Below are 25,920 nucleotides of genomic sequence, written 5' to 3'. Positions count from 1 at the left end.
ATGTCGTCCCATCTGTTTGTGTCTCCTTCAATTACTTTCACCCTGTTTTATAGTTTTCAGAGTATAGAGCTTTCAAGTCCTCGGTTAAATGTTATTCCTAGGTATTTTATCATATTGGGTGCAATTGTAAGTGGGATTTTCTTAATGTCTCTTTTTTGCTATTTCATTAATGTATTTCATTATGTATAGATTTCTGCTTATTAATTTTGTATTCTGCAACCTTACTGAATTCATTCATCAGTGCTAGTAGTTTTCTGGTGGAGTCTTTAGGGCTTTCTGTATATATATCATGTCATTTGCAAATAGATTTTCTTCCCATAGTTCAACCAAAACATTCATTTGAACCTTTTTTTTTTTCTCTGAAATGTTTTACAGTTTTCAGTGTGGAGGTCTTGAATATCTTTTAAGATATATCCCTAGGTATTTTATGGTTTTTGGTGTTACTGTAAATGGACTTTTTAAAGTCTAATTTTCCAATTGTTTGCCACTAGTATTTAAGTATACAAGCACCTAACAGGGTCTTCAGACCAAAAAAAGTTAAGAACCAGTTAACTATTATAATAGTTTAGGATGCACTTAATTTTGGTGAGACATGCAGAGCAAAATTTAAGCTTATTCTTGGTCAGTGTTAAAATGACGTCCATATGTTTTCAAAGTACTAGATCATTCTTTGTCTTCTTAAAGTCTTAATTTAAAAAAATTTCCTGGGAATGCAAGCTGGTGCAGCCACTTAGGAAAACAGTGTGGAGGTTCCTCAAAAAACTAAAAATAGAACTACCCTATGACCCAGCAATTGCACTACTAGGCATTTATCCACGGGATACAGGTGTGCTGTTTCGAAGGGGCACATGCACCTCAATGTTTATAGCAGCACTATCGACAACAGCCAAAGTATGGAAAGAGCCCAAATGTCCATCGATGGATGAATGGATAAAGAAGATGTGGTCTATATATACAATGGGGTATTACTCAGCAATCAAAAAGAATGAAATCTTGCCATTTGCAACTACGTGGATAGAACTGGAGGGTACTATGCTAAGTGAAATTAGTCAGTGAAAGACAAAAATCATATATGACTTCACTCATATGAGGACTTCAAGATCCAAACAGATGAACATAAGGGAAGGGAAGCAAAAATAATATAAAAACAGGGAGGGGGATAAAACACAAGAGACTCATAAATATAGAGAACAAACTGAGGGTTGCTGGAGGGGTTGTGGGAGAGGGGAGGGCCTAAATGGGGGAGGGGCACTAAGGAATCTACTCTTGAAATCATTGTTGCGCTATATGCTCACTTGGATGTAAATTATAAAAAATAATAATAAAATTAAAAATTAAAAAAAAAATTCCCCCAAATATATACAAAGTACACAGAACAATGAACATTTACATACCCAGTGTCAATATCAGCTCGCATCCAGACTTGTTTGAGCTTTGTCTCCACTCACTTTACCACTCCTGTTTCAGTTTTTTTAATGTTTTATTTTATTTTTGAGACAGAGAGAGACAGATATGAATGAGGGAGGGTCAGAGAGAGAGGGAGACACAGAATCGGAAGCAGGCTCCAGGCTCTGTCAGCACAGAGCCCGACAGACGGCTCGAACTCGTGAACTGAGAGATCATGACCTGAGCTGAAGTCGGACACTTAACCGACTGAGCCGCCCAGGAGCCTCTTGGGTTGCTGTCTTTTATGAAAATAAGCACGCAGGGACATTACTGTTAGCTGACAGCAATTTAGACCCCTAAGAGCCAACTAGTGAGATCAAGTATCCATACAACCAAAGCACACATGTTAACAAATCAAACAGTGGTAAGAAATAACTACATGGGCAGGATCAGGGGAGTAAAGTAAAATCTTACAAGCAAAATAAAAGGCAATACTGAACTTGAACCTCCCTTCCTGTTTCCTGCACAGATGCGCCCTACAGGCCCTCACACCTTGGAAAGAAAGAACACCCTAGGAACAACTCGAGTGTGAGAGTTTTTTATTCAATTTGTAAAGAACAGTTTAAAAACAACATGTTAGTTACACTCTTAGAACATTGGTTTGTTCATCTGACATTTTCTCGATCTTCACCAATTTTTATTACAAAAATCAGAAAAGTAAAAATTCATTACAATATTTGCACAGTGTGACCACTAGTTGCCTAAACAAAAGCTAATTTCTATAAAACCATAAACTTAGTGCAGTTTTATTAAGAGAGATCTGAAATTCTCTCAGTTGACTGGATATACATAGTGGTATACATTTTAAAGCAGAAAACCCCAAAAAACAAAAACGAGGAAAAAAGAAAATGTAAGTCAAAAAGTCAGTTAAACATTCTGACCTGGCAGTTCCTACAAAGAGTAATTTCCACTACCTATAAAGGAAACCGTTATCTGTGGTAAAAGGAGTAGAGACAAAGCAAGAAATGTGGAATAATATCATAGGTCAGTCCCGGGCTGCACGTATTTTCAATGAAATCCAGGGCAGGGAGCCACGGCTTTAAAGAAGGGGCCGCTCACACCCCCGAAACCACTACGTGTGGCTCTAAGCAAGACCTCACCACATGGCAAGTCGCAAAGTTTCCATGAAAAGACTGAAAAATCAAACATTCTCTTCAAGAAATCTTTGTAAGGCTATACTTTGCATAGGGAAAGAGCTGTCTTCTGTCACAAATTCTACAGGAAAGAGTAAAAGCAAGCTCTTCAAAATCACTATGTGCAAGGAGTTGAATCACCAGGCACCTCATTTTCTGGCCCCAATTTATGCTGATCAGATATAATTTAATTTGACTGAAGGAATAATGGCAATTAAGGTGACGGTATCAAAAGAAAACACTGCGGCTGGCGGGAGAAAAATTAAACTCCAGAAGAGGCTCACCATCCTGTGAAAGAAACAGCTATGCACTTAATAAGCCCTACGCGTGCATACAATAGGGACTCGGGAGGAACTTTTCCAATAAAAGCTTATTTTTTCCAGAAAGCTAAAGTATAAAAAAATAGTACAAGTCGCAGCATTCCCTCAAATCGATGCCACTTCAGTACTGAGCTGGCTGCTGCAGGGGGGTGGGGGCGAGTGCGTCTCTTAAGAGCCGTGGTACAAGTGCATGGCCCCCAGGGCGCCACTGCCGTGTCTGTCTCCCCCCTTCACGGAGCCAGGGTGCTCTGCCACGCTGTGGAGCTCGGGGATGCTTTCGGCAGTGTCCCCAAAGCCATGGTAGTGCCCATAGTGCAGACTCTCATCGATGTCCTCCACCCACGAAGGTCTATTAGCTATGCAGCTACTCGGACTCCCGTTCAGGTGCAGAGAGCCACACATCTCCGAGTTAACGCTCACGGTCTTTTCCGGTTCCTCGGTCCCATTAATACAAACAGAACCCTTACTACTCGGAAAAGGCCGTCCTGGCACTAATCCGTTGCTAATTCCATTAGATCCTGTCAAGCACTGGTCATTCCTGCTTTCCATCCCACTGAGCTGTGTCGTGGAGGGGAAGTCCAAGTGTCCATTGATGGCACATCCGTTTGTCAATGTATTCGACACGGAGCTACTGTTTTTCACATCTGCATTAAGAAATACACCTGTCACCAAAATTCAGAACCAGGGGGGGAAGGAGAAAGTGCAAAAAATGTTTCACTGCTGCTACAATTGTAAAGGGTTTATTTAGCTTTTGTTTTTTCTCTCAAACAGACCGGTTCCTTCGCCGAAGTAGAAAACTGTGCACTGGCAGATTTAAAAATAGAACACAACAGTGCCACTTGCCTGTTAAGATAGGAAACATTTATGAATTTCAGTAGCATCGAGTAGCTGAGTTTAAAAACCTAAGCTGACAAATAACACGGCACGAAAAATACCAGCAGTACTGAAAAGCTGTCAAAAAAAAAAAAAAAACCTGTTCTCATTTTAAGACTACTTTCAGAAAGAAGTTTTAAAAATCACCCGAGAAAAAAGTCCAGCAGAACTAAATGGAAGGATTTCCACGGAGCTAAAATAAAACCCCACACCTCTGCAGCTCTTAAGGGAAAAAGAGAAGGGTCCGTGAAGCCGGGCCTGGGGCAGCTCCTGGGACCAGGCGAGACAGCGGCGCAGAGCTCCGTAGAGGCCGCCCGCCTCTCAAGCCGGGGAGGCGGACGCAAGAGGTCACGTCTTAGCGCCACTCGCATCCACCTGGCACTTCTGCGAGATGCCACATGGCGGCGCAGGCACAGCGCAGAGCGGCGACGAGAGAACGAGTCGCTAAGTGTTTTCCCGCGTCCGCCCTGGGGCCAGCGGCACATTGGCACCGACTGGCGGGCTCCTCCAAGTTCAGCATTTACAGGGACAACGGGGTCCAAGCCTTCGCCTAATTGGACTGCTGTAAAAAATCACTTACGGTGGAAAAACGTTGATTGTTTAGACATCCATTAAGAGGAGGATGCCTTATGGGGGGAGGGGGGAAGAGTCAGTCACAACACGTGCGGACCCACGGGAAGAGCCAGTACGAGGTATTTTTCGGTACGAGGAGACTCAAGACTACCATTTGTGTTCGTGGGAATTCGCTCAACAGCACAGAGGATCATCTACGATCAGGTCTTGCTTGTGACAGTGAATTTAATCTCAGTGGTCTGGGCTATTAAAGAAAGGTATTAAATACAGAAGAGAGGAGTCCCACTGCCTTCCCAGCGAGGACGCGTCTCTGCCCCCCAGCAGGGCTTGCTGTCCGCTGCGCCACCTGCCATCTGTGCGCCTCTGACTGGCGTCTGGACACCAGGCTTCTGTGTGATCCACAAATCTTCCCGCCAACAAAAAGATCACGGCTTGTTCAGTGAACAAAAACACCTTCCAAACATTCCATTAACCATCCATTTTTCTGGCAATTTAAGTGATAATCATAGTTTGGAAACTGCTATAAATTCTTCAGAGGATAAGGGATTATTTTTTTTTTTCAAATTAAATGGCAGCTTTTCCATTTAGTAAACACTCAAGGCCAGAGAACAAGTGTCTCAAGAACCTAATAAAAAGAAATGAAACAAGATATTCCCAGAGAAACATTTATATCAGTTATTTTTCAAAAATATAGACAACGTTTCCTGGGTGGTCAAACTCCCGACTATGATGGCAACCTTGACAGTGATTAGGACAAATAACGATGCACTTTTCACAAAGATGGATAGTACATTTCCAGGTGACTGGACCTGAAAAGGTAAACGAGCATGACCTTGGAAATCCGAGTTACCCAGACGCACTGTTCCCATGTAGTGTTCCCCGTGTGTGTGTGTGTGTGTGTGTGTGTGTGTGTGTGTGTGTACGCGCGTGTGCATGTGTGTGTGTTGTTTCTCTTCGGTGCCCAGTTAGTGTAAATTAGCTCCATTATGCAATCTCAAAATCGAGGCCAGCTGATAACCTCACGTCGCCATGGAGTATCTAATAAAACTGAGCCTGAAAATAGCAGGTATCCCAGAGACTGGCTGAGCTGTGACCCCTGCATGGCCGGGACCGTGTCCTGCTGGCCATCCTCACTTGGCTCCAGGCGCCCCTTGGGGCCCGCGCTCCTGCTCCCCGTCTGCCCACCCACCGTGGGGGATCCCTGGCAGCCCAGTACCCTGTGTGTGTGCCGGCACACAATGCCGTAAGCTGAGGGGAAATGTGGCATCTGCTCCGCTGGATGAGCTGGGCTTGAAACGAAGCGTGGCCTTTTCAATCTACACCTAAGCCCGGCATTAAGTTCAGCCCGAAAACCCAGGGAATTAGTGCGTGAAGAGTAAAGAGTGATTACTCCTGCCTTTTTAAAAGCATGTAGCAATGCCATTTATTTATTTATTTTTGAAGAGCTTTGAGTTTTGTTATTCGTCTTTGGCCAAAGTCTTTAAATGTGTTATCCAATCAAAATTTCCCTTAGAAAATCTACCCACTGAATTCTTTGGCAAAAAGGCGAATCCACCCGTAACAACCCTGTACGCTTCTAGAAAGATGTGCACATTTCCCTCTCATTTTAGTAAACAGAAATGATTTCTTCACGTACGTCTGGGAAACCGTACATATAATCTCCTACCCCGCTGAAGAATTTAGCACAGAGATACACTAACAAAGCCTTAAAAACCAACCAAGCAACCAACCAGTATCTCCTTCTAAACGTATCAACACAGGAGGAAACAGCTAACGTGTTTTCAGGGTCACCTGAAGAATGGCAGAGCAAAGTGTTAACTGAAAGGATAAATCTCGAGAGATTCTAAATGCTAAAAAGAAATGCAGGCTTTGACTTTTAAAAACTGAAAATGACTATCAACCGTTTGAACATGTTAACACTCTGGGCACGCAAAACGTGCTTCGTGAGGCGCGGTGTTCAGCGACGCCCCAGAAGCCAGAGCGACCGGGAGCGGCGAGCAGGAGAGTCCACAGCGGCGTGACCAGTCACGAGTGAGAACCACGTGTCGGCTGGAGCTCCTTGTCTACAGCGGGTCACGCTCCCCGCCCTTTATCCTGCTGAGATTACCGGCAACGGACAGCCGTCCGGTGCGTTCACCCAAAGGTCACATGTCAGAAAGGGACGCATGCAAAACCCAGGAGAATTAAACAAGGCACGTTAAGCAAAAGTTTCAAATCAAAATAGGAAGATTGCACTTAACAGCTTTCACAGCTATACAACGTGCACCCAAAACACTCGTATCCTTGTTGTCTACAAACTCGCCCAAGATATGCACACGGCAGAACATTCTTTAAAATGCTGGACAACAGAGTGCAAACGTTGTGAGAGAAACTCATGTTAGAAATAATATGCATACTGGTTCTTGCAACGACAAGGGGTCTGCATTGCGGACACAGTATATATTTCTATTTCTTTTGGTCCGACAGAACCACCCTCCTGCTGTGTGGTGTCTTCGACCATGGGGCTGTTGCCGCAGCTAACAGGAAACTGTCCACCCCCACCTGTTACAGCAGCATACTCTCTGTCGACGAGCATTCTGTCCGCATCGTCTTCCGTCTCGCCATTCTCCAGCGGCACGCAGTAGTCCGAGCTCTGAGCTGCACAGAACACAAAGGCGATTTTAGATCCCCAGACCTAAGAGCCTTCAAGATAATCCTGTTGCCTCAAGAGCACTAGCTGCTGTGAAACTGCCAACAACTTGGTGATCCACAGACGGCTGATAAATCAAGTACACTCCCGGGAAAGCCCCTTTTCCATAATAAAGAACATCTCCTCAAGTGTGTGGTTTCAATGAAAAGTCACGGGATTCCAGGTACTCATCCTACGTACGCTCGATGGTACAAATTCTCCTTTAAGACTGTCACCTGGACAAAATACAACAGGTGTACAACCCAGAGATGTTTCTAAATAGGTTTTTAAGGTCAGCATATTCTATTATGCCCCCAAATGTTCTTTCAGTTGTGTTTCATAAATACTAAGATAATTCTTGAATAGCATCAACCATTAAAACTATCTTCAAATTTCAAAACGAAAATCACTAATTTCAGTAGCAGAAAATGAGGTTAAAGTCAAGACTCAATAGTGTCCTGGTGAGGCACAGGCCTGTGCACCAACACACGATAAAACTGGAAACAAACCTTAAGGGTCTTAGTTCCAAGACATTTGGAGCGGAAGTTACAAATGCACATTCCTCAGAAAATGATCATTCCCTATGTCTTGGAGAAAAACTAGCGTGCACGTTCAATCATGTCTCCTCCGAGTATCGCCTTTGCGCACACTTCCCCTAGGAACCCCGTCAACAGGAACAGTCACGGTCACTGGACATTTGGCTTTCTAGTCTTCATAAGTATGTGCTGTTATAAAAATGGACCCCAAAGTCACTTTTATGCCTTGCCTTTTTATTCATTTACCATGGCATGAACGCATCTCATCAACTAAGTTCAAAAGAATTCATTAAAGTCGAATAGTCATCCACTGCATGGCTGTGTTATAATTCACCCACCACCAAATCCCCACCGCTGTCTGGCTTTGCTTCAGCTTTCTTTCCTGTCATGAACACCATAATCAACATCCTTATAGACACAGCTCTGTGTCCATTTCTGGTTCTTTAGTCAGAGAAATACTGAGAATTATTGAGTCCAAGGATATACAACAAACAGTAACTTTCAGAACTAAATATTTCTTTCAAATAAACATTTAAAAACTGACATGAACTCTGCAGCTCTAATTACTAATTCTAGAGGCACATGAGTCATTTTCAATATACATAACAGGAATGAGCATCAGGGCGCCTGGGGGGCTCAGTTGGTCAAGCATGTGACTTCGGCTCAGGTCATGATCTCGTGGTTCGTGGGTTTGAGCCCCGCGTTGGGCTCTGTACTGTCAGCTCGGAGCCTGGAACCTGCTTTGGAATCTGTCTCTCCCTCTCTCTCTGGCCCTCCCCTGCTCACGCTCTCTCTCTCAAAAATGAACATTAAAAAAAAAAAAAAAAAGAAATGAGCATCAAGGCCCCTGGGTGGCTCAGTCAGTTAAGTGTCTGACCTTGGCTCCATCATGATCTTGCCTTCTGTGGGTTGGAGCCCCGTGTCAGACTCTGCTGACAGCTCAGAGCCTCTAGGCTCTGCTTGGGGTTCTCTCTCTCCCTCTGTTCTCTGCCTCTTCCCTGCTCACACTCTGTCTCTCAAAAATGAATAAACATTAAAAAAAAAAACAAAACAGGAATGAGCATGCCACGTCTAGATTCTTACTAACCCTAACCCAAACTGTGGAGACCAAAGATAATAATGTATGGTCTTCATGAAAGAGGCACACATTCTGAGTGGTGAGTATGTGGGGAAAACAGAAAGTGCACAGTGTGGTTTGTGTAGCTGGGCAAAAACCTGAGCGAACAGGCACGGGGCCAAGAGAACTCCACAAGAGAGGTGGTTGCAAACCAGAGGCGTTAAACGGTGGGTTTCAGTCTTTCCCACTGAGAGCTTTCCTTCCTCCTCTAAGGGCCTACGTCAGCGACAGGCAAGGCTCTACCTTCACTGTGAAACAAGGTACTTTCAGGAAATCAGCGGTAAACAGGCCACCTTCAAAAGCCGGGTGGGTGGCCCGGGCATCCGGGGTGCAAGTTGACCAAGTAAGTCCTCATGACCTTCAGGGAGACCTCAGCTAGTTACTTGGGGGATGAGGAGTGTGCAGTCGGCGGGCTCTGCCCCTTCCTCTCCTACGCCTGAGAAGTCAGGCAGGTGCTCAGGTGGCTGGAGGAGAACTGTGCGGGCCAGCACAGCAAAGCCACAAGTGTCCTTGCAAACAGGAAGGACGATTCCACTGGGATACAACACAGCTTTTGGTATGCATACTTGTAATGTCTGCTCTTCAGAATTCAGGGGCCAGAGTCCCTCCGGAAAAGTGACAGCTAGGCTATCTGTACAATTTCAGATTTCTGAAAAGCAGGTTTAAAAGAAAAAAACAAAACTGACAGAGGACAAAACAAAACAAAACAAAAAAAAGAAAAAAAAACCCAACCAACCAAACAACAGTGCTTCATAAAAGCAGGGAAATTTGTCTCCTCATCCCCTAAGCCCAGGGCCTGGAAGAGCGCCCGTCTCAGTGCATGAAGCCCACGGGCTAGCCTGGAATGGCTCCGACACAGCAATCCAACAAAAAGTCTCCATAGTAAGTAGAGTAGCCAGTAATGAAGCCGGGAGAATTCCCTCCGATGAGACCGGCTGTAAAGTGGAGTGGGACACGAGGGCACACCTGCCACTAGGGGGCCAGAAGGGCCGCTGGCAAAGGAGTCTGGGGACATCCGAGGGAAAACTGCGTCCAAGGGGAGGGGCCAGGGCCCGATGCCACTTCACAGCAGAAACGACTCCCTGAACCTGAGACCCAGGCTCCGCACTAGGGACTACTCAGCAAAGGTCCCAACTCACAGGCGTCACTTTGTGAATGCTGATAGTACCTCATTAACACGGCAGGAGAAAAATGAAACAGACCAAGGGCTTGCATATTTTAGTAGTCAAGGAACTCTTTAATGTGGGCAGCAGGTGCCGATGCAGCCAGCCTAGAATTTTCATTCTCTACAGACAGGCAATCTTTGTAGTGCATTGTTCCCGTAGAATGTCTGCAAGGATTTTTAACTCCTTGGCTGATAATCCGGCTGGCCTAGAACCCTGGGTAGTACTATTTTATACTTCATTTATTTCTAGCACCTCTAAGTAGGAAGTGCTTAATCACTCAGAGGAAGGCATTAAACTTGCAATTTACTTTTTAAAACTGTATTTTAGAAACCATGATATTAATATTGGCCTCTCAGAATTTTAAGAGCACTGGATCTGACTTCACTCTTTTCTCCCACACGTACCCACTTTGTCTTTGCCAGAGGAACCGATGAGATATTCCACATTGTATCTGAGAAAGGTGGACTTACAGAAATTTCAGAAAAAACAAAATGTCTTCTTTCCAAGTTACCCATTTTGATCTTATTTACACTTTGGAAAAGAAGAGACTCCCTTCCATTTTCCTACTGACCTCCACAGTTAAAAGGAAAAAACTTACTGAACATTTTATTAAAAAATGTCCTTACCTTTTACTTGGTCAAAGCAGGCATTTGAGAAGATTCTAGAACATGTTAGATGTTGAACAGTTGTGACAGAAAACTGGCTAGGCTTCACTCAAAATAAACCCTCCCTGCTTCCTTCCTGCAGAAGCAAGTCCTAACTAAGTGTGACCACTGAACACAGAAACCTGCCTTTGTACTTCCATCTAAAATCCCTAAAGCCAGTTCTTAGCAAGGCTCTAAAATTGCAGATTTATTTTATGACCAAGCCATTTGAAAACATGGGAAAGATACTATACTTTTCTTTTGGAAACCAGGCAACACCTATCTGCTGCATTACAGAAACCGTGCCATCGAGGAAGCTGGCTGCTGTGCTGGCTGTCAAGTCAGGAAGGTGCACACTTACTGTGCAACCAGCATGCCACCTGTACAGACATGTAGGACATGTACACAAAACCTAGATTTATTTTTTATTATTTTTAAAAGCTCTATGCCCAACATGGGGCTCGAACCCAACGAGCCTGAGATCAAGCGTCCACGCTCCACTGACTGAGCCAGCTGGACGCCACCAAAAACAAGATTTCAATTGCCAAGGGCACTGGAGGACTTACCCAGGGCTCACAAAAATAAGCCTAACCTGGCTTAACTTTAAAAGCAGAGAAATCTCTTAAAAGGCAAAAACCAATCTGTACGGTCACATGCTTCTAAGATGTGAGGGCTTCCGGGGCGGGGGGGGGGGCTCAGTCGGTTAAGCGTCTGACTTCAGCTGAGGTCATGATCAGGTCATGAGTTCGAGCCCCGCATCCGGGCTCTGTGCTGACAGCTCGGAGCCTGGAGCCTGCTTCGGATCCTGTGTCTCCCTCTCTCTCTGCCCCTCCCCTCCCCACACTCTCTCAAAAAAAAAAAAAAAAAAGTAAGTGCCCCAGCTGACTAGTGGGGTGCTAACCCCGACACCTTCCACAAAGGTGAGACCACCTGATGTGCAAATACTGCCAAGTTGTTCACACAACGGACTTCAGTGAGGTTGGGGGCAGGGCATGGACTAGTGATCTCCTTCCTCTGTGCATCTTTCAGGTGCCAGTGCTGGGGGGGGTCCCAGGTCCACCTCACCCCGCTGCGGTCTTCCCCTTGGAACCAGGAGCTCTGACCACCAGGGAAGCCATCAGTGCCCCTTTAACAAAGCCAGGAAGGAAATGTCCCCTTGGTAGTTTCCCACCAGCCCTAATTAATCAGAACTATTCTTGATTCCACTACAGAGCACATTTTACTCAAAGAAAGGTGCTATTAACATCAGAGCAGTACTAACGCCAAAGTGAGGGTGGTTCTACTGTGAGGTGACCCTTCATAGGACTTGAGCTCCTGCCGTGGCCCCAAGTCAGGCCCTGGGGGAAAGTCAGGAGGGCAGGGGAGCGGAGATGTCAAGGGCATGGAGCAGCAGTGATGGTTCTGGAAACACTGAGGTGGGACTTGGGATTTTGTTAAAAGGACAGGGAAGGGAAGGTGCATGAGAAGAGACAGTTCTGAAGGTGCGCCAGGACGGAGTCCCGCTGGTTCCTGCCACAGCTGCGGCTCGGGAGGCCTGAATTCGGGAGAGTGCGCATCACAGAAACCTCCTGGTGTCGAAGTGGGACTCATTCACATTGCAGGTACATGACACTAAGTCTTTAGGGACTAAGATGAAACAATCACCTGTTATTCAAACCAGTGTTCTCCTCTGGTCAAACAACGGAAGACAAGTAGTCCTTCTCTGCAAACATGAGGACGCTTAGCACACCTGATGTCATGTGTATGTACAGGACACACAGAATCAAACGAGGAAGCAAATTACAGATTCACTCCTGGGGAGGCATTTGATTTCCTGAATCTCAGGCTCGAATTATTTAGATGTATCATGTAACAAATCACACCCTCTCCTTTCCCTGCTGCCCCTCTTTAAGTGTGGTCCAGACAGACAATTAAGAAAAGGTGGAGATTCTTCAATGTCAAATACACCCTGGGCATGAGTGTACTGAGAAACCTCTCATTGCTGATTTTTTTTAAACTAGGCTCCACACCCAGTGCAGGCCTTGAACTCACGACCCTGAAATCAAGAGTCACATGCTGACTGACCCAGCGAAGGGACCCCCTCATTGCTAATTTTAAACGGAGTCATAGTACTGTAGACACTCTCCCTAAAAGGTATTTTTATAAACTACTTAATACATTATGAGATTCTAAAATCAGTAATGTATCTTTGATTAAAAAACAAAACCCTGAAGTCAATTTAACAAGAGATCTGGTATCACCACGGCCTATTTCCTATGGCAACGGTTTCCAATCATAGAATCCTGGGCTACTGGGCCAGTGTAGAACTCACACCGCCTTGCCCAACTCAGACTCCGGGATCGCACCCAAAACACTTCCTGATTAAAACAAGGTGGAAGCTTCTCTCCCGGATGGGACTGGCGTTCTTTTCCAACCAGTCTCCCTGGTGAGTTTGGCCGAGTTTCCGAGGACTACACACATCTGAGAAACTGTACTGAATGTTATTCCTGAAGATTAACAGAAATGCTAACAAACCTGAACTGTTAGAGCAGCTGTAACTGAAGGCCATCTGTCACTCCATCTTGGGCGAATGGCTGATAAATGGGGCAGGGGGAACACCTCAAAACCCACTTACATACTGATGCTTCCTTAATACAACCCCAAATGAATAAAATCCCTTCTAAGGCCAAATACTTTTAATCGAAATCAGCTGTTTAAATGACTTTGGATTTTACTTCGCCCTCCATAGTTCACGGCCGCGTCCACCAGGTCTGTGCCCTGAGCAGTAGACACTGGCGTCAACGGTGGAAGCTGGGCACCTCCCCTGGGACCACCTTTGTGCACTTGTTCCCACAGGGCAGTTTATGTGGCCACATGGAAAGGCTGAGGCATTCTTAACCCTTCAAGTCCTTTTCCATCGGTAATTTCCAAGGGAAAACCACACCAATAACCTTAAAATACTTGAAAATTGTTTATTGAAAGCAGAGACAGAGGCTACTTTCTGTGGAGAAGAGTAGAGAACTTTCAGACTCAGGATTCCAAAGTTAAAAAAAAAAGTTAAAAAATAAAATTTACAAGGCACATCTTTAAAAGCTGGCTAAGCCAGAAAAATTTCTGGAAGTACCTGCTTTTATGAACATAGATTGCACACCAAAACACAAGTATGTGTAATTCTTAAGCTGTAGAAAGACGGAATGGACTGAGTTTTATTAATAAGGTCCAAGCTATGCATTTATACAGAAAAGATATTCCTGGCACCTATTTAAAAAAAAAGAAAAAAGAAAAATAAAAAAAGCAGCAGCCAAACTTATACTGGGGGTGGGGGGGAGAGGGAGAGAGACAATTTTAAACTCTTTTAAATACTTTTACATGTGAAGTTATTCAAAAAGGCATTTTATATCATGTATTGCATATGGAAAAAAATACTTATTTTTACTCTGGCATGAAAATCAAAAACTTGTCTACAAAATGAATAATTCAGAGTGAGCAAAAATTTAAGCTCACACATTTAAAGAGCAAATCAAAACAAGACGCCAGAAATTAAATGAAAAGTAACTTGAACATATCTTGAATTGCATACTAAAACCCGATCAAAGAATGGAAATGGCGATATAGCTACCGAAGGCAAAAAGAACCTCACTTAGAAAATCCAGGCGGCTGGGGAAACATCTTTAGTAGTGGAGACACCCCCGCTCACAGTGAGTATGTAACGATAAAATGAAAAAAATCTCATCTCTTCCCTCAGAGGAAAGACGGGCAGGGGATGGCATGGGATGGAGGCACCTGCCTGTGCTCCGGACAGAAATCCATGCACACACATGCTCGAGTGACACGTGGGCCATCCTCAGGACCACCAGCGCTTGCAGGGCTGCGGTGTCCCAAGCGCCAGGTGCACGGAACTGCGATACGGCTCAGCACACAGCTGAGCACACTCGAGAGGAGCGGCGAAGTCAGGGCATCTGGAGTCGAGCCGAGATTTCTCCTGTGGTGGTGACAGAACAGGACCACTTCGGGTGTGTGCAGCAGAGCCCGACCGTGGGGCCGTATCCCCGAAGCACCAGGCTCCGGCCGCGTCTGCCTCCGAGCTGGCACCCGGCTGAGCAGGAACGGGCAGTTCGGGAAAGCCGCACGGGGAGTTTGGTGGGCAAAATGTGAGCCCCTAACCCTGGTCAAGCAAAACAAGTCCGTGTCTGGAAGAGGGAAATAAAAGCTCCTGAACATCGCATGATTCTTCAAACCCAATCCGTGTTTGGAAACAAGGTTTAGGAAACTTAAATTCAAGTTCCAGGAACCCTGGAAAGTCTTTTCAGGATACTTCCAACAATGAGATACCGGCCAATTTAACTGACCCAAAAACCCTGACACTGGTTTTACGAACTCCTCAGGTACATTTCTGAGCCTTATTAGAATGTTAAGTGATGTCCTTAGGTACTAAACAGAATTTAAGATTTATCCTACATGACTCTCGCTTGAGGGCACAATGAAGCGAACACTTTATATCATTCCAAAATATTAAACCAGGCATTTAATAGAATGAAAAGGACTATATTTAAAAAGCGGTTGCTCTTAAAGGGCCTTTAAAATACATTAGAAAGAATATTGGGATGTGGCACAAATGAATGACAATACTGGACAACACTTCACCATTAAAACCACTTCTCAAGTTTAGACACACCTTCCTATTGTGCTTAGGACTGTTATAGCACCTTTCTAGAAAGCATGTATAATTATAAAAGTTACGAATTTGGTAAAACATTTAGGTTCATGCATTCATTCCTACAAAAAAAATCACAGAATTCACGATAAGCATTTAAAAGTAGATAATACAACTTTATCAGCTTTATAGTAAAAAAAACAAAAAAAACCAAAAAAACCCCAAAACCAAACCTGTTTTCATCTGGACACAGTCCAGTTCAACTAAAAAGGTGCAGGATCATATGCTGACCCACACCAAATTTAGTCAATGCAGACCTCCGGCCACTCAGGGTTCCTCATACTACCCTGGAGAGGTGATTTGTTCTCAGTCAAAGGGCACAACTTTGCATTTCTGCTCAGCAAATCTTATCTAAGTTCATAATTTCAAGGTGACTACTTTTCGTTGCCATCTCTAAATCTCTAAGTTCATTAAATATTCTTACCAAGCTATGAATCTGTCTTGTGAGATATCTTATAGGCAGGAATCTACACACAATTTTGTTTTCTAGACCAAGGGGAGGGTTTTCATCTCCCAGAGACTGGGTGACTGCTTATTTGCAAATTCCACCAGAGTTATCTGAAGACAAAAAGGTGGGAGAATACTTACAACTAAAATAACTTACCTTAGAGACTTCTCCTCACCGTCCACCTGACACCCCAGGTCTTGCTGTGACACACACACCACCCTGTGGGGCGTGGGGACCGGCTGTGGCCAGGGCACAGCACGGGTGAGGCAGGGGGGCAAACCTCTACCTGCCCAGACGTCAAACTGTGTTTTGCACCCAGACCAACAATGTCAGTCACAAGCTCAGGAACATTCACAGGAAATAAAAAAAAAAAATCAGGCACAGTGGCAGATTTTTTTAATAGTTATATTTCAAACAGGTACAAGAAACGAGAAAAATCTTTCTAACTCATGGCAGGTGGGCCTGGGTGTGCAGAAAGTTACACCGGCACATCCACACCTGGGCTGTCGACATTCCCTCTCATCCGCTCCTGGGAAAATCACCACCACTGCACCAGGACCCTCGGGGCACACTGCCCCTCAAGTGAAGGTCTCATCTGGAAGGCGCTTCCGGCCGTAAAAAAGAAAACGTGTTACAGAAAGCAGGAGCGTCTGCCCCCCTCGCCCACCAAGGGGTCTCACCTTCGGTCCTAGCCTTCTTTACTCCAAAGGGTTCCGGGTCTTCCAAGCATCTCTTGCGATGTGCTCCCACACTAGTATGATTAGGAAATATGTTCTGCTGGCCCCCATTTAAGGTGCCATTATTATAGAAACGGTTCAGATGACAATTCTGCAGGTTCGAGAGAAACTGGGTGCACTCTTGGAAACCCTGGGTGTGGGCAATGTCTGCTGCGGTCAGGCCACTGGCGTTCCTCAGGCTGTGTGACACAAAACACTGAGTTACACCCCGTCGGCGTCCTCGCCTGCTCTCTGCCCCTGCCGACCTGACTACCTCACGGGGCAGCGAGAAAATACACTTACGGCGAGGCTCCCTTACAGGGAGCTCCTCGCCCCGGCTGCGTAACTAACTTCTCTCTTAAGCACGTCTGATTATGAAGCACGATTTGGGAGATAGGCATTTCAAAATCAATACGCTAAACTTTAAAAAGGCATCTTCCTATTCAACTTCTCAAAATCATTTTTTATGTCAGTCTGAAGAACCTAAATTTATGCCAACTTCAGACTTACCCTGAAGCAGAATTCTATATTATCTGCACTTAAGTTTAATAATCCATTCCTTTAGCTTCAGTAAAATCATAACAAACAAACATGTACTGAAATTGTCCATGGCATTCGTAACAATCGGCTCTCTCAAAACAGTGCACTGACAAGCCAGATTTTATGCTAACGTGTGACACTGTAAGTGGAAGTTTAGAAGGCTGTCCTGACGTTAAAATCACTTCTCCGCGCGGCCGGAGACGTGAAGTGCTAAGTTCCCGTGTGTTTCAGGTCGGTTTCTGGCCCTGCCTGGAGCACCCCACAACACGTGCACGGGCCTCCCGGCGGAAGGCCCTCCAAAGGGCCCGCGGCATCTCTCACGGCGGAGGGGGGATTTTCCACAGCAGCTCCCATCAGACTCAAGTACGAAGTGGTGGCAGAGCGTCATGTGAACAATCTCAATGACACAAACAGGAAGGAACCACCTGTGAAGCTCAATTAGGAAAGAATAAATATGAGAGGAACAAAAGCAACTCCCTGTTGAGGTTCCCCCGAAAGACCAGAAAAACACGCGCTCTGTGAAGTCAACCTGTGAACGAGTGAAACAGGCCGACGAACAGAACAGAGGCCCCACACCGCCTACTCCTCCACAGAGCGAGGCCACGGGCCCGGTACAGGCAGACCAGATGCGTGAGGCTTGCTTCCCGGGCTAACATCCGTGCAGAGACACCAGAGTGAAAACCACAGATCCGGGACGCACAGGGGTTCCCACCGAGCCTTGTACCCATACTTCCAGCCATCATACTCCCAGAGCTCCAACCTCAGGAATGAAAAAAATCTGTCTATTTTGGAATCATTAACCTGTCTCCACTCTAAAGCATAAGATAAAGAAACGTGTTACAGTTTGAAGAAAGGAGAAAGCCCAAACTTGGGTTGAACAGAAATAAAAGACACAAGACTCGAGAATCCCAGAACCAGCAATGTTTTCTGAAATTGTGTAAGGCAGTTGTGTGCAGGACTAACGGGGACTAAAACTGACTTCTTGATTTCACGGCTGTAAATTCTGATGAGTGCTATTCTACAATTTGGTATTATCTTTAATATATGAATTCAATAGAAAAGAAACGCCGAAGAATGGACAGTGGGGTTACGTTAATCTCACACACATAAAATGATCAGACGCTTGGTTTTTGACATCATGTTATTGATGTTAAAATGAGTGTGTGGCTGGATGGTTTTCTGCAACGGTGTATTTCATCTCTAGGAGCTATCCCAAGTGCAGAGAGTCCGAAAAGGTCTACTCCTTCAAAAATGGGAACAGAATAGGTAGCTACATGGAAGGAAACATCTAACTCCTCAAAATGTGAAAAAAACGTAGGCCTAGAACATACGCCGAAGTTTATAAAATGATCACTCCTGTAAAGAAACACAGACTTGCTCTCCAAAATCATAAACGGAAATGAGAAGCTGCTGCCTGAAATCAGGACAGAGGACGTCGGCAGGAAAGATCCGAGTGAGGAAGAAAAGCACACGAGTTTCTGGATGGTTCATTCGCCACCCGGGACTTCACCGAGGAAAGTGGAGACGCTTAAGGAGACGACTCCAGTTGCTGAAGAGAACAACTTCCCAGACACACTCAAGGGCTTCACTTTCCTCTCAGAAACACAACACCAGGCTGGACTGGGGTTAGAACAGAGAGCTTACTGCTTCCCCAGGAAACAACCTTAACACAAGTAAGCGACAAATCAGCACCAACATCCAGAGAGGAGGCCACGGAGCCTGCAGACGCCTGAGAGCAGGAGCGCACGGAGACCTGAGCAGGAAGGCACGATCTCCTCCCCCGCAAACACAGTCACTCGCTCGCACACCACGTTTCCAGATGGCAGGAGGGATCACCTTCAAAACTCAAAAGGACCGTAGCCAACTCACGCCATGTGCTCCCCACGTGGGACCCCACGTGCGGACCAAGCAGGGAAGAACGAGCAGCCACGGTTCTGGACTGATGCTGGTTCCGCACACGCTTCTGTGGGGCCAGGAGTCAGAGTGATGTGAAAGGGAGAGAAGACGTGCTAGAAGATGTAAGGACAGAACCTGGGACACACGGTGACTGTGGAAGAACTAACCGGGAGAGAACAACTTTGGCAAGATCCCTATGGTATTACCAGAAATGGGGACGTTCACCATCTTTACTTTGTTCCCACTGAGCTACAGAAGATTCCAACTACAGCAGACCCTTGGACAATGAGGGAATGGGGTGCCTCCCGCCCACCCCCCCCCCCCCGCCCCGGTGCAGTGGAAAACTCACACTAACTCTGACTCGCCCAGAATTTAACTACTGATAGCCTACTGTTGTCCAGAAGCCTTACTGAAAACACCAAGAGTTGATGAACTCTTATTCTGTATGTTATACGTATGATGTATTGTATTCCTACCATAAAGCCAGAAAAAAACACAATGTTATTAAGGAAATCGTAAGGAAAATACATGTACAGTATGTACTGTATTTATCAAAAACAAATCCACATATGAACGAACGTGCACAGTTTGAGGGTCAACTGTATATTCCTTCTGTTACCAAGGACTGAATGTATACAACACATGATTTAACAGCATTTATACTCCTCTTGGGCAAAAGGGTCCGTTTATACCTGAGTCTGGTACACAACAGAATCCCGTTTATCTGCCTTCACTCTTCCATTCTGTACTCTGCCAAATGTTCAAGTCCCTGATCCTGCTCTGCTTACATTTAAGAGCGTGGCTTCTCCACGGCAGAGCGCACATTACACAAACTGCCTGGGAAGGAACGCGGGCTCCCTGATCCTGGGCAGGCGCTTTCTCTAGAAATGGCTGGACGGTAAATACTGCAGGCTCCACAGGCCACACCCTTGCTCACAACCACTCAGGCCTGTCCTCGTGGCCTGAAAGCAGCCTCGAACGATACATACACAGTAGAGCACGTCTACGTTCCAGTGAAATTTCGCTGGTCGACATTAAAATGAGAATTTCATATAAATTTAACTTGTCACAGAAAAATGGTTCTTCTCCTGATTTTTGTTCAACCATTTAAGAATGTAAAAATCATTCTTAGTTTACGGGCCATACAAAAACCAGCAGCACAGTAGACCCGCTGAGTTAACATCTGACCAGTGGACGGTACTACTAACTAGTCCCCTATTTTTATAAAACACGTCTGACCATGTGTTCGTTCCTCAAAGCTGTCTTTCCAGTAATTTTATGTACTATCCAAACAAACAAAAAAACTTTTTTTAAAAAAGTTGCCAAATTGATTACACTACAAAAGGTTAAAGGGAAACTTTAAAAGCATGTGAAAGCCCAAGAGAGCATGTGGAAAGAGGTAAGACCATCATTCCTACTCCATCTGAGTGTTTTGTTAGATGTTCTGGTGTCTTGCGATCAGGCAATATGCTTACTATGAAGGAGACGAAAACTGTCTCTGTAAGTCTGAATTCCGCAACCATTTTTCATAGTTTCATAAACAGAGGGAACTTTCACATGTCCTACAGAGGCTGGAACCCACATGGGGTTTCCATCGAAGACTAGAATAAATGATCACTAAATGGAAGAGTTCTCACGGCCTGAAATTTTAACGAAACAGGCTCATGTCTTCAAATCCTTTCTTCATATATGCTTTCCCACTTGTTCAAGCATGTTTTAAGTTTGATGTTTTAAGAGTTGAAACAGTAATCCTGGTTCAAATGTACCACCAATTCACCGAGCCTTTAAACCTCTGTGTTGCAAGGTCATGTAGGTACTCCACCTAAGCTCTCTCTGCTATGTTCCTGACTGTCAGTGCAAGCCAGGCATGGACCGGGACTGCAAGCTGGCAGGTGGCTACTCTCACCTCCCAGTGCAGCACTGGGTCTGATCCCACGCTCTCTTGAAAGCCAAGCCTTCCCCCTCTGGTCCACAGGTGTTCAGGCCACGTGGGGCTATATAGCCATGTGCACTGCTGACCCCCTAACAAGCTCAAGTGAGGCACTGATACAGATGTTAATCAGAACTGCTGTCTACACACGCTAGTCCAGAGGGAAAGTACCAGTATCTGGAAAATTATTTAAATATACTCTCAAAAGCTGTATTCTGCATGAAAACTGGGGTGGTCCTGAAAGCACACGTTACTGTTAGCCTCATCTTGAAAACAACACACACTCTTAGCATCTCCACGTTGATGCACTTGGGTGAACGTAGATGACGTGTGACCTAAAATTCACCTCTGTCCATTTCTGCAGACAAGAACCCCTGTGGACATGCTGTAATGTCATTCTAAAAGCTCTCCATTCACCCTCTGATTCCAGTTGAAAAATCTCCGAAAACGGGCAGAGATTTGAAAAATGAGACATCAATCAACTTGATGCTCAAACTGGGTCAGTTTGTTGAACTTTCAAAGTTAATTTCCTTTTAAAAAGAGTGGACAGAACCGGATTTTTAGGCTGGTGAGACCAGTCTGCTACAATTTCTTACGGCAGCCATGCCAACAGTGCCTGAACCTGCAGATTCTGGTTCCTGTGACGCTCACCGCGACCGTGAAAAGCGATCTTTGAGCAGGCCACCGGTTTCCTCCCGGGGTGGGGGTGGGGGGTAGGGGGGTCCTGGTACTCGTTTAAAATCGCAACACAGAAATATGAAAGACATCAAATAATCTTCACTGTGAATTATTTGTTCTGCTGAGTAACTGGCAAAATAAAGTGCTATTTTTTTAAACTCTACTGAACTTAAGAGGTAAATGCTTGGAGACCGTATTTCCTGCAGTAAAGTTCTGAACGGAATATTAACACTTACTGTACTGAAGGATGTCTCCCCAAAGCATTTAAAAAAAAAACTCCACCCTGCTGCCAGCTGGTCCTCCGTCTATTTTCCACTTACAGTGTCACACCATGGGAATGTACGAGAAGCCGTTCTAGCAACAACAGTTTTCGCTTTAATTTGAAAAACCACGGATCAGGAAATCACTGAAATAGAATTTTTAGAATCTGAGCTGTCACATCACCTTCAGGATGTTTTCTTTTTGTTAATGCCATGTGACAATACAAAAATAACCACAATTTTTATATAAATAGTATTTCTGTTAAAATTCTGATCTCAACTTAACTATTGTTAGTTACAAATAAAAGGTAGGTATCATAAATTAGGGTAAGCAGAGCATGCAAATCTACAGAGTCTATGTCTGAGTTCCTAGATTAGCATGAAAACCAATCACCGCAACAAATACCTCAACATATGCCTCGTGTGGAGAGAGGAGGCCACACTGAGCGCTCACTGCCACAACCGTAAGGTTTTCGGAGAGGCCCCTGTGGCAGTTTCAGTGGTTTCTATATGGAGTGCTCCCCCTTTCTAGGGTTACTTGAAAAATCAAGTCAATTCGAATTACGTAGCTGGAAAACATTGACACGCGTAGTTTTTACAGATTCAGAACCTTCTTTGTGATTTAAAACGGGCAATGGTTCATAACACAGGAAACTTAAAATATTTGCAGGCAACATTTGGATTAAAAATACATATACATACATGAGGTGCAGAAGCACATGTACTGAGCGTAAGCCACTGGCGTGTGACCACCTTGATTGACCAAGAGCTGCCGCTCCCCAGCACTGCCTCCTGAATTACCGCTAGTAAGTACACTGTGTAGCATGGAGCCAATTTAAATATGCCAACAGTTCAGCAAAAGTTTAACAGTACGGACTAAAACCGTTAACTCACGATTCTGGTTACTTTAAAATTTGGTATGCTGTATCTCAAATACATTAGTAACTATTCCTAGATGGAAATAAGCAAATACATGGAATCGTTAAAAAAAAAAAAAAAAAAAGATAAAAAAAGCATCACTAAATGTCCATTTGTACAGACAACATTAGCAAACATCTAAAATTTCTTCAGCAAAAGAAAAACATGTGTATTTTTAACCCTTTGGTATCCAAACTCTTAAATTTTGAAGACTTTCTTAAATATAGTCTTCAAGTAACAATAGGAAGAAACTTTTTTAAAGTATTTACCTGAATAAATTTGGTGCCAAGTTTTCATTTCAAGGTCAATATTACTGAGGATAGTTTTATACTGCAACTGAATCCCAATTGTTTCCATACATTAAAGGATGAGAGCATCATTCAAAGAGTCAGATAAAATTAACTTAATATGCTCCCACTATAATTTAGCAAAGGAAAAAGATCTTTGGCTATAGACATCATCGGTTATTTGAAGGCACTATTTATAAAGGCAGTAATTACACAATTATCAAAATCTAGGTGCTAGTCAAGGTATTATGAGATTAATCAAACTTCTAAACTAAGTCTGTCGACAACTCTACAATACTGTCAGTCCACCTCTGCTCCCGTCTGGCAGGAGCCATCTCAGGAAGGATTTCCTCCACGGTGTCTGTAACACCTCAGCAAAAGGGGAAAGAGCCAGCAGAGAGCAAGATCAGACCAGTTGACCGCAGGGACAATGAGCTAGGGGAGGCAAGAGCAGGAGGGGAACAGGACTGGAATGCAGAGGATACAAAATCAGAAACTAATTCAGAGTTCCAATTCCGGTAAATTTCATAGACTGTTATTCTTAAGGGCAAGTGAACAAATGAAAAGAAACCACAAATTTCAAACATGAATGAATGGCTAATAAAATAATTCTGGGCAAGAGTTGCAAACAAACTTGCCACAAGGAACATCCAATCTGCTCATCACACGCAAATGCCCTAAGGGGAATTCTGCTTCCAGACAGGGCTCTACGGGCAAGGACGCAGGCTGGGTCATAGATATGACCACCACTTTGGAGCCAAACTAAACCAACTGAATTTCAGTTAAGGATGTCTGGAAGTTCGGTAGTATGTATACAGTTTTTGTAACATTAAACAAAAACCTATCAAGACCACAGTGCAGACTTTTGTTCCTACAGCCGACTGTGCCTGTTTTCTAAATTAGGCAAGAGAGATTTTTTTACAGTGAGTCACTGAACTTGCTTACATAAGGCTATTGGTGCTTCTCCAGTTATCTGATGACCACAGTTAAGTTCCTCTTGGGATCAAAACAATTAAGTTAAAATATATGTAGCCCATTAGAAGGTCTGGTCACCATGGAATCAGTGGCCTCCCCGGAAACGCTCTCTTATCCAAAGCCACGGAGACCCTGCCATGACCTAATTACACACTAGTGCCCGTATGTCGTGGCATGGAAAGGACCAGCAAACGTGCCTGAGACCCAAGCACATCTAGATGCACTCGAAGTCCCGCGGAGTCCCTTCAGGTCTACTCAGAGGCAGGAAAAAAGCTATCTCAATATGTGGTTGACGCAGAAAGGTTTTCCACTTTACCTCTCAAGAAAACACTGGTGCCAAAATACTGAAAGTAAAGATAATCCAAGGCTTGAAATGTCAGTTTACAACGTCAGCAGTAAGAAGGTATCCTTAATTATCCGCAGGCAGTCAGCAAGTTTTCAAGTCTGTCTCCAAAATCACATGAAGACTTAATCTTACACTATTACTTATTTGAGTGTCAAAAAGGAAAATGGGGCAGTGACTGTTCACGTGCCCTCCGTGTGGGCAGCGTTCAGGTTTGGCCTGCAAGACAAAGTCAATTGTCAGGTAAGCAAGGCTGGGGACAGGGACAAGTAACTGACATATGGACACCCCACACCTGACGTACTGGAGGAGGATGGGGCTGAGGACAATCTGCAGAGATGCTGGTAATTTAAAGTCCACACACACGTAGTGTGCTCACAGAACTGCCACTTACTCCCACGTTATTTTTCTTTTTGGACGTAAACAGTGGCAAATAACAATGACCATCATCTAAGCCAGATAACAAAACCTCACGAGAAAAAGAAAACTTGGCACCAAAACTCAAGATGTAAAATAAGAGAAGGAAAAAAAACAAAACTCCATCAACATACTCACGTGTGGTGCTAGAAAATGTAACACACGATGCACAGCAGCTGACATGCGTTATCTTACAGATGCGGCCTATATTGACAAGTAAGTTATAGAACAAACCATTCTAGCCACAGACGCCTGGTACACTTGCCCTCACCATTATCTACCCAATGACCAAAAAAGCAGCAACTTAAGACTTTGGCCACTTTATGCAGCTGATACATAAAAAAAAAAAAAAAAAAAAAAAAGTAGGAATTAATAACAAAATAATTACCACCAAGTGTGACAAAATACTGACATGAGACAGCTTTTAATCTATTCGCAGGAAAAGGAAAAGTTTATATCATCTCCTAAATATCATAGCATGTAGTATGAAGAATTAAGAATCTGGCCCATTCTGAACTGGAAAAAACATAAGTAACTTTAGGTAAGTAAATTAATACTGTCCCCCTGATTGTCTTTTAAAAAACCAAACAAATAAAAGGCATTTTATTTGCCACGACTACTCTTTACCATGAGGAGCATTATAGGAAACAAGTAAAATAGATCTAAGTACCATAATTTGGGGGACACAAACTGTTATTTGTTGGTAGGCTAACAGTGTTAAACTTTATAGTTTAATGTGCAAAACAGATATCAAAAAGCAATTTACAAATTAGTTTACTAGCAAAACTGGCAATTTATCCAGATGTTAAACTAAATAACCACATAAATAACAGCAATAAATAATGATTACTTGTGTGCTCTGTCTCCAGGCCAAAGACTTAGAATTTTAAGAATCGCTTTTGGCTAGGTGGCTCAGGCTAAATATTTCTTCTAAAAACCATCTGAAGGTTCAGGCAAGGGAGATCACCATAATGCAGGGTCTCGAGGGAGAGGCTCTTATACTGAGAAGGAAAAACAGACTGGCACTCGAGGCTGTGCTCAGTCACACTTGGTGGAAAAGAGACACTCGAGGGTCCTGTAACCAAGGACAGAATTATAAATAAAAGGTTCTCATTTTAAAAAGACACCTATTAAAAAAAAGATATTATTTACGATAAATATTTATTGGCTCAAAGGATTAAGCTATTCACTGAAATGAAGAAAACTAACATCTTAGTAATAAAATGTTCAGGATCGATTAGACTATAGTTTAAAAAATAAGTCGTTAAAGAGGTCAACTTCTAATTATTCATTATTTCAATAAATGACAAGTGATTTAATCATTTATTTTATGACTCTGTATT

The 25,920-nt window shown here is 44.0% G+C and overlaps 1 protein-coding gene across 1 annotated transcript in view; it reads right to left on the bottom strand.

Moving 5' to 3' along the window:
- Positions 1-1,968: 1,968 nt before the first annotated feature.
- Positions 1,969-25,920, bottom strand: part of ANKRD10 (ankyrin repeat domain 10) — a 32,938-nt gene continuing 8,986 nt past the window's right edge. The window contains exons 4-6 of the mRNA XM_060636688.3: positions 16,298-16,533; positions 6,887-6,982; positions 1,969-3,543 (exon numbers count right to left, since the gene is read on the bottom strand). Coding sequence (XP_060492671.2) covers positions 3,068-3,543; positions 6,887-6,982; positions 16,298-16,533 — 808 coding nt within the window. The 3' untranslated portion in view covers positions 1,969-3,067. The remainder of the gene's footprint in view (positions 3,544-6,886; positions 6,983-16,297; positions 16,534-25,920) is intronic.

This window comes from Panthera onca, chromosome A1, assembly GCF_046562875.1.
Source record: "Panthera onca isolate mPanOnc1 chromosome A1, mPanOnc1 haplotype 2, whole genome shotgun sequence".
In the NCBI taxonomy this organism is placed as follows: domain Eukaryota; kingdom Metazoa; phylum Chordata; class Mammalia; order Carnivora; family Felidae; genus Panthera; species Panthera onca.
The sequence above is the reverse complement of the archived record's forward strand: the minus strand, read 5'-3'. Positions and strand labels throughout refer to the sequence as shown.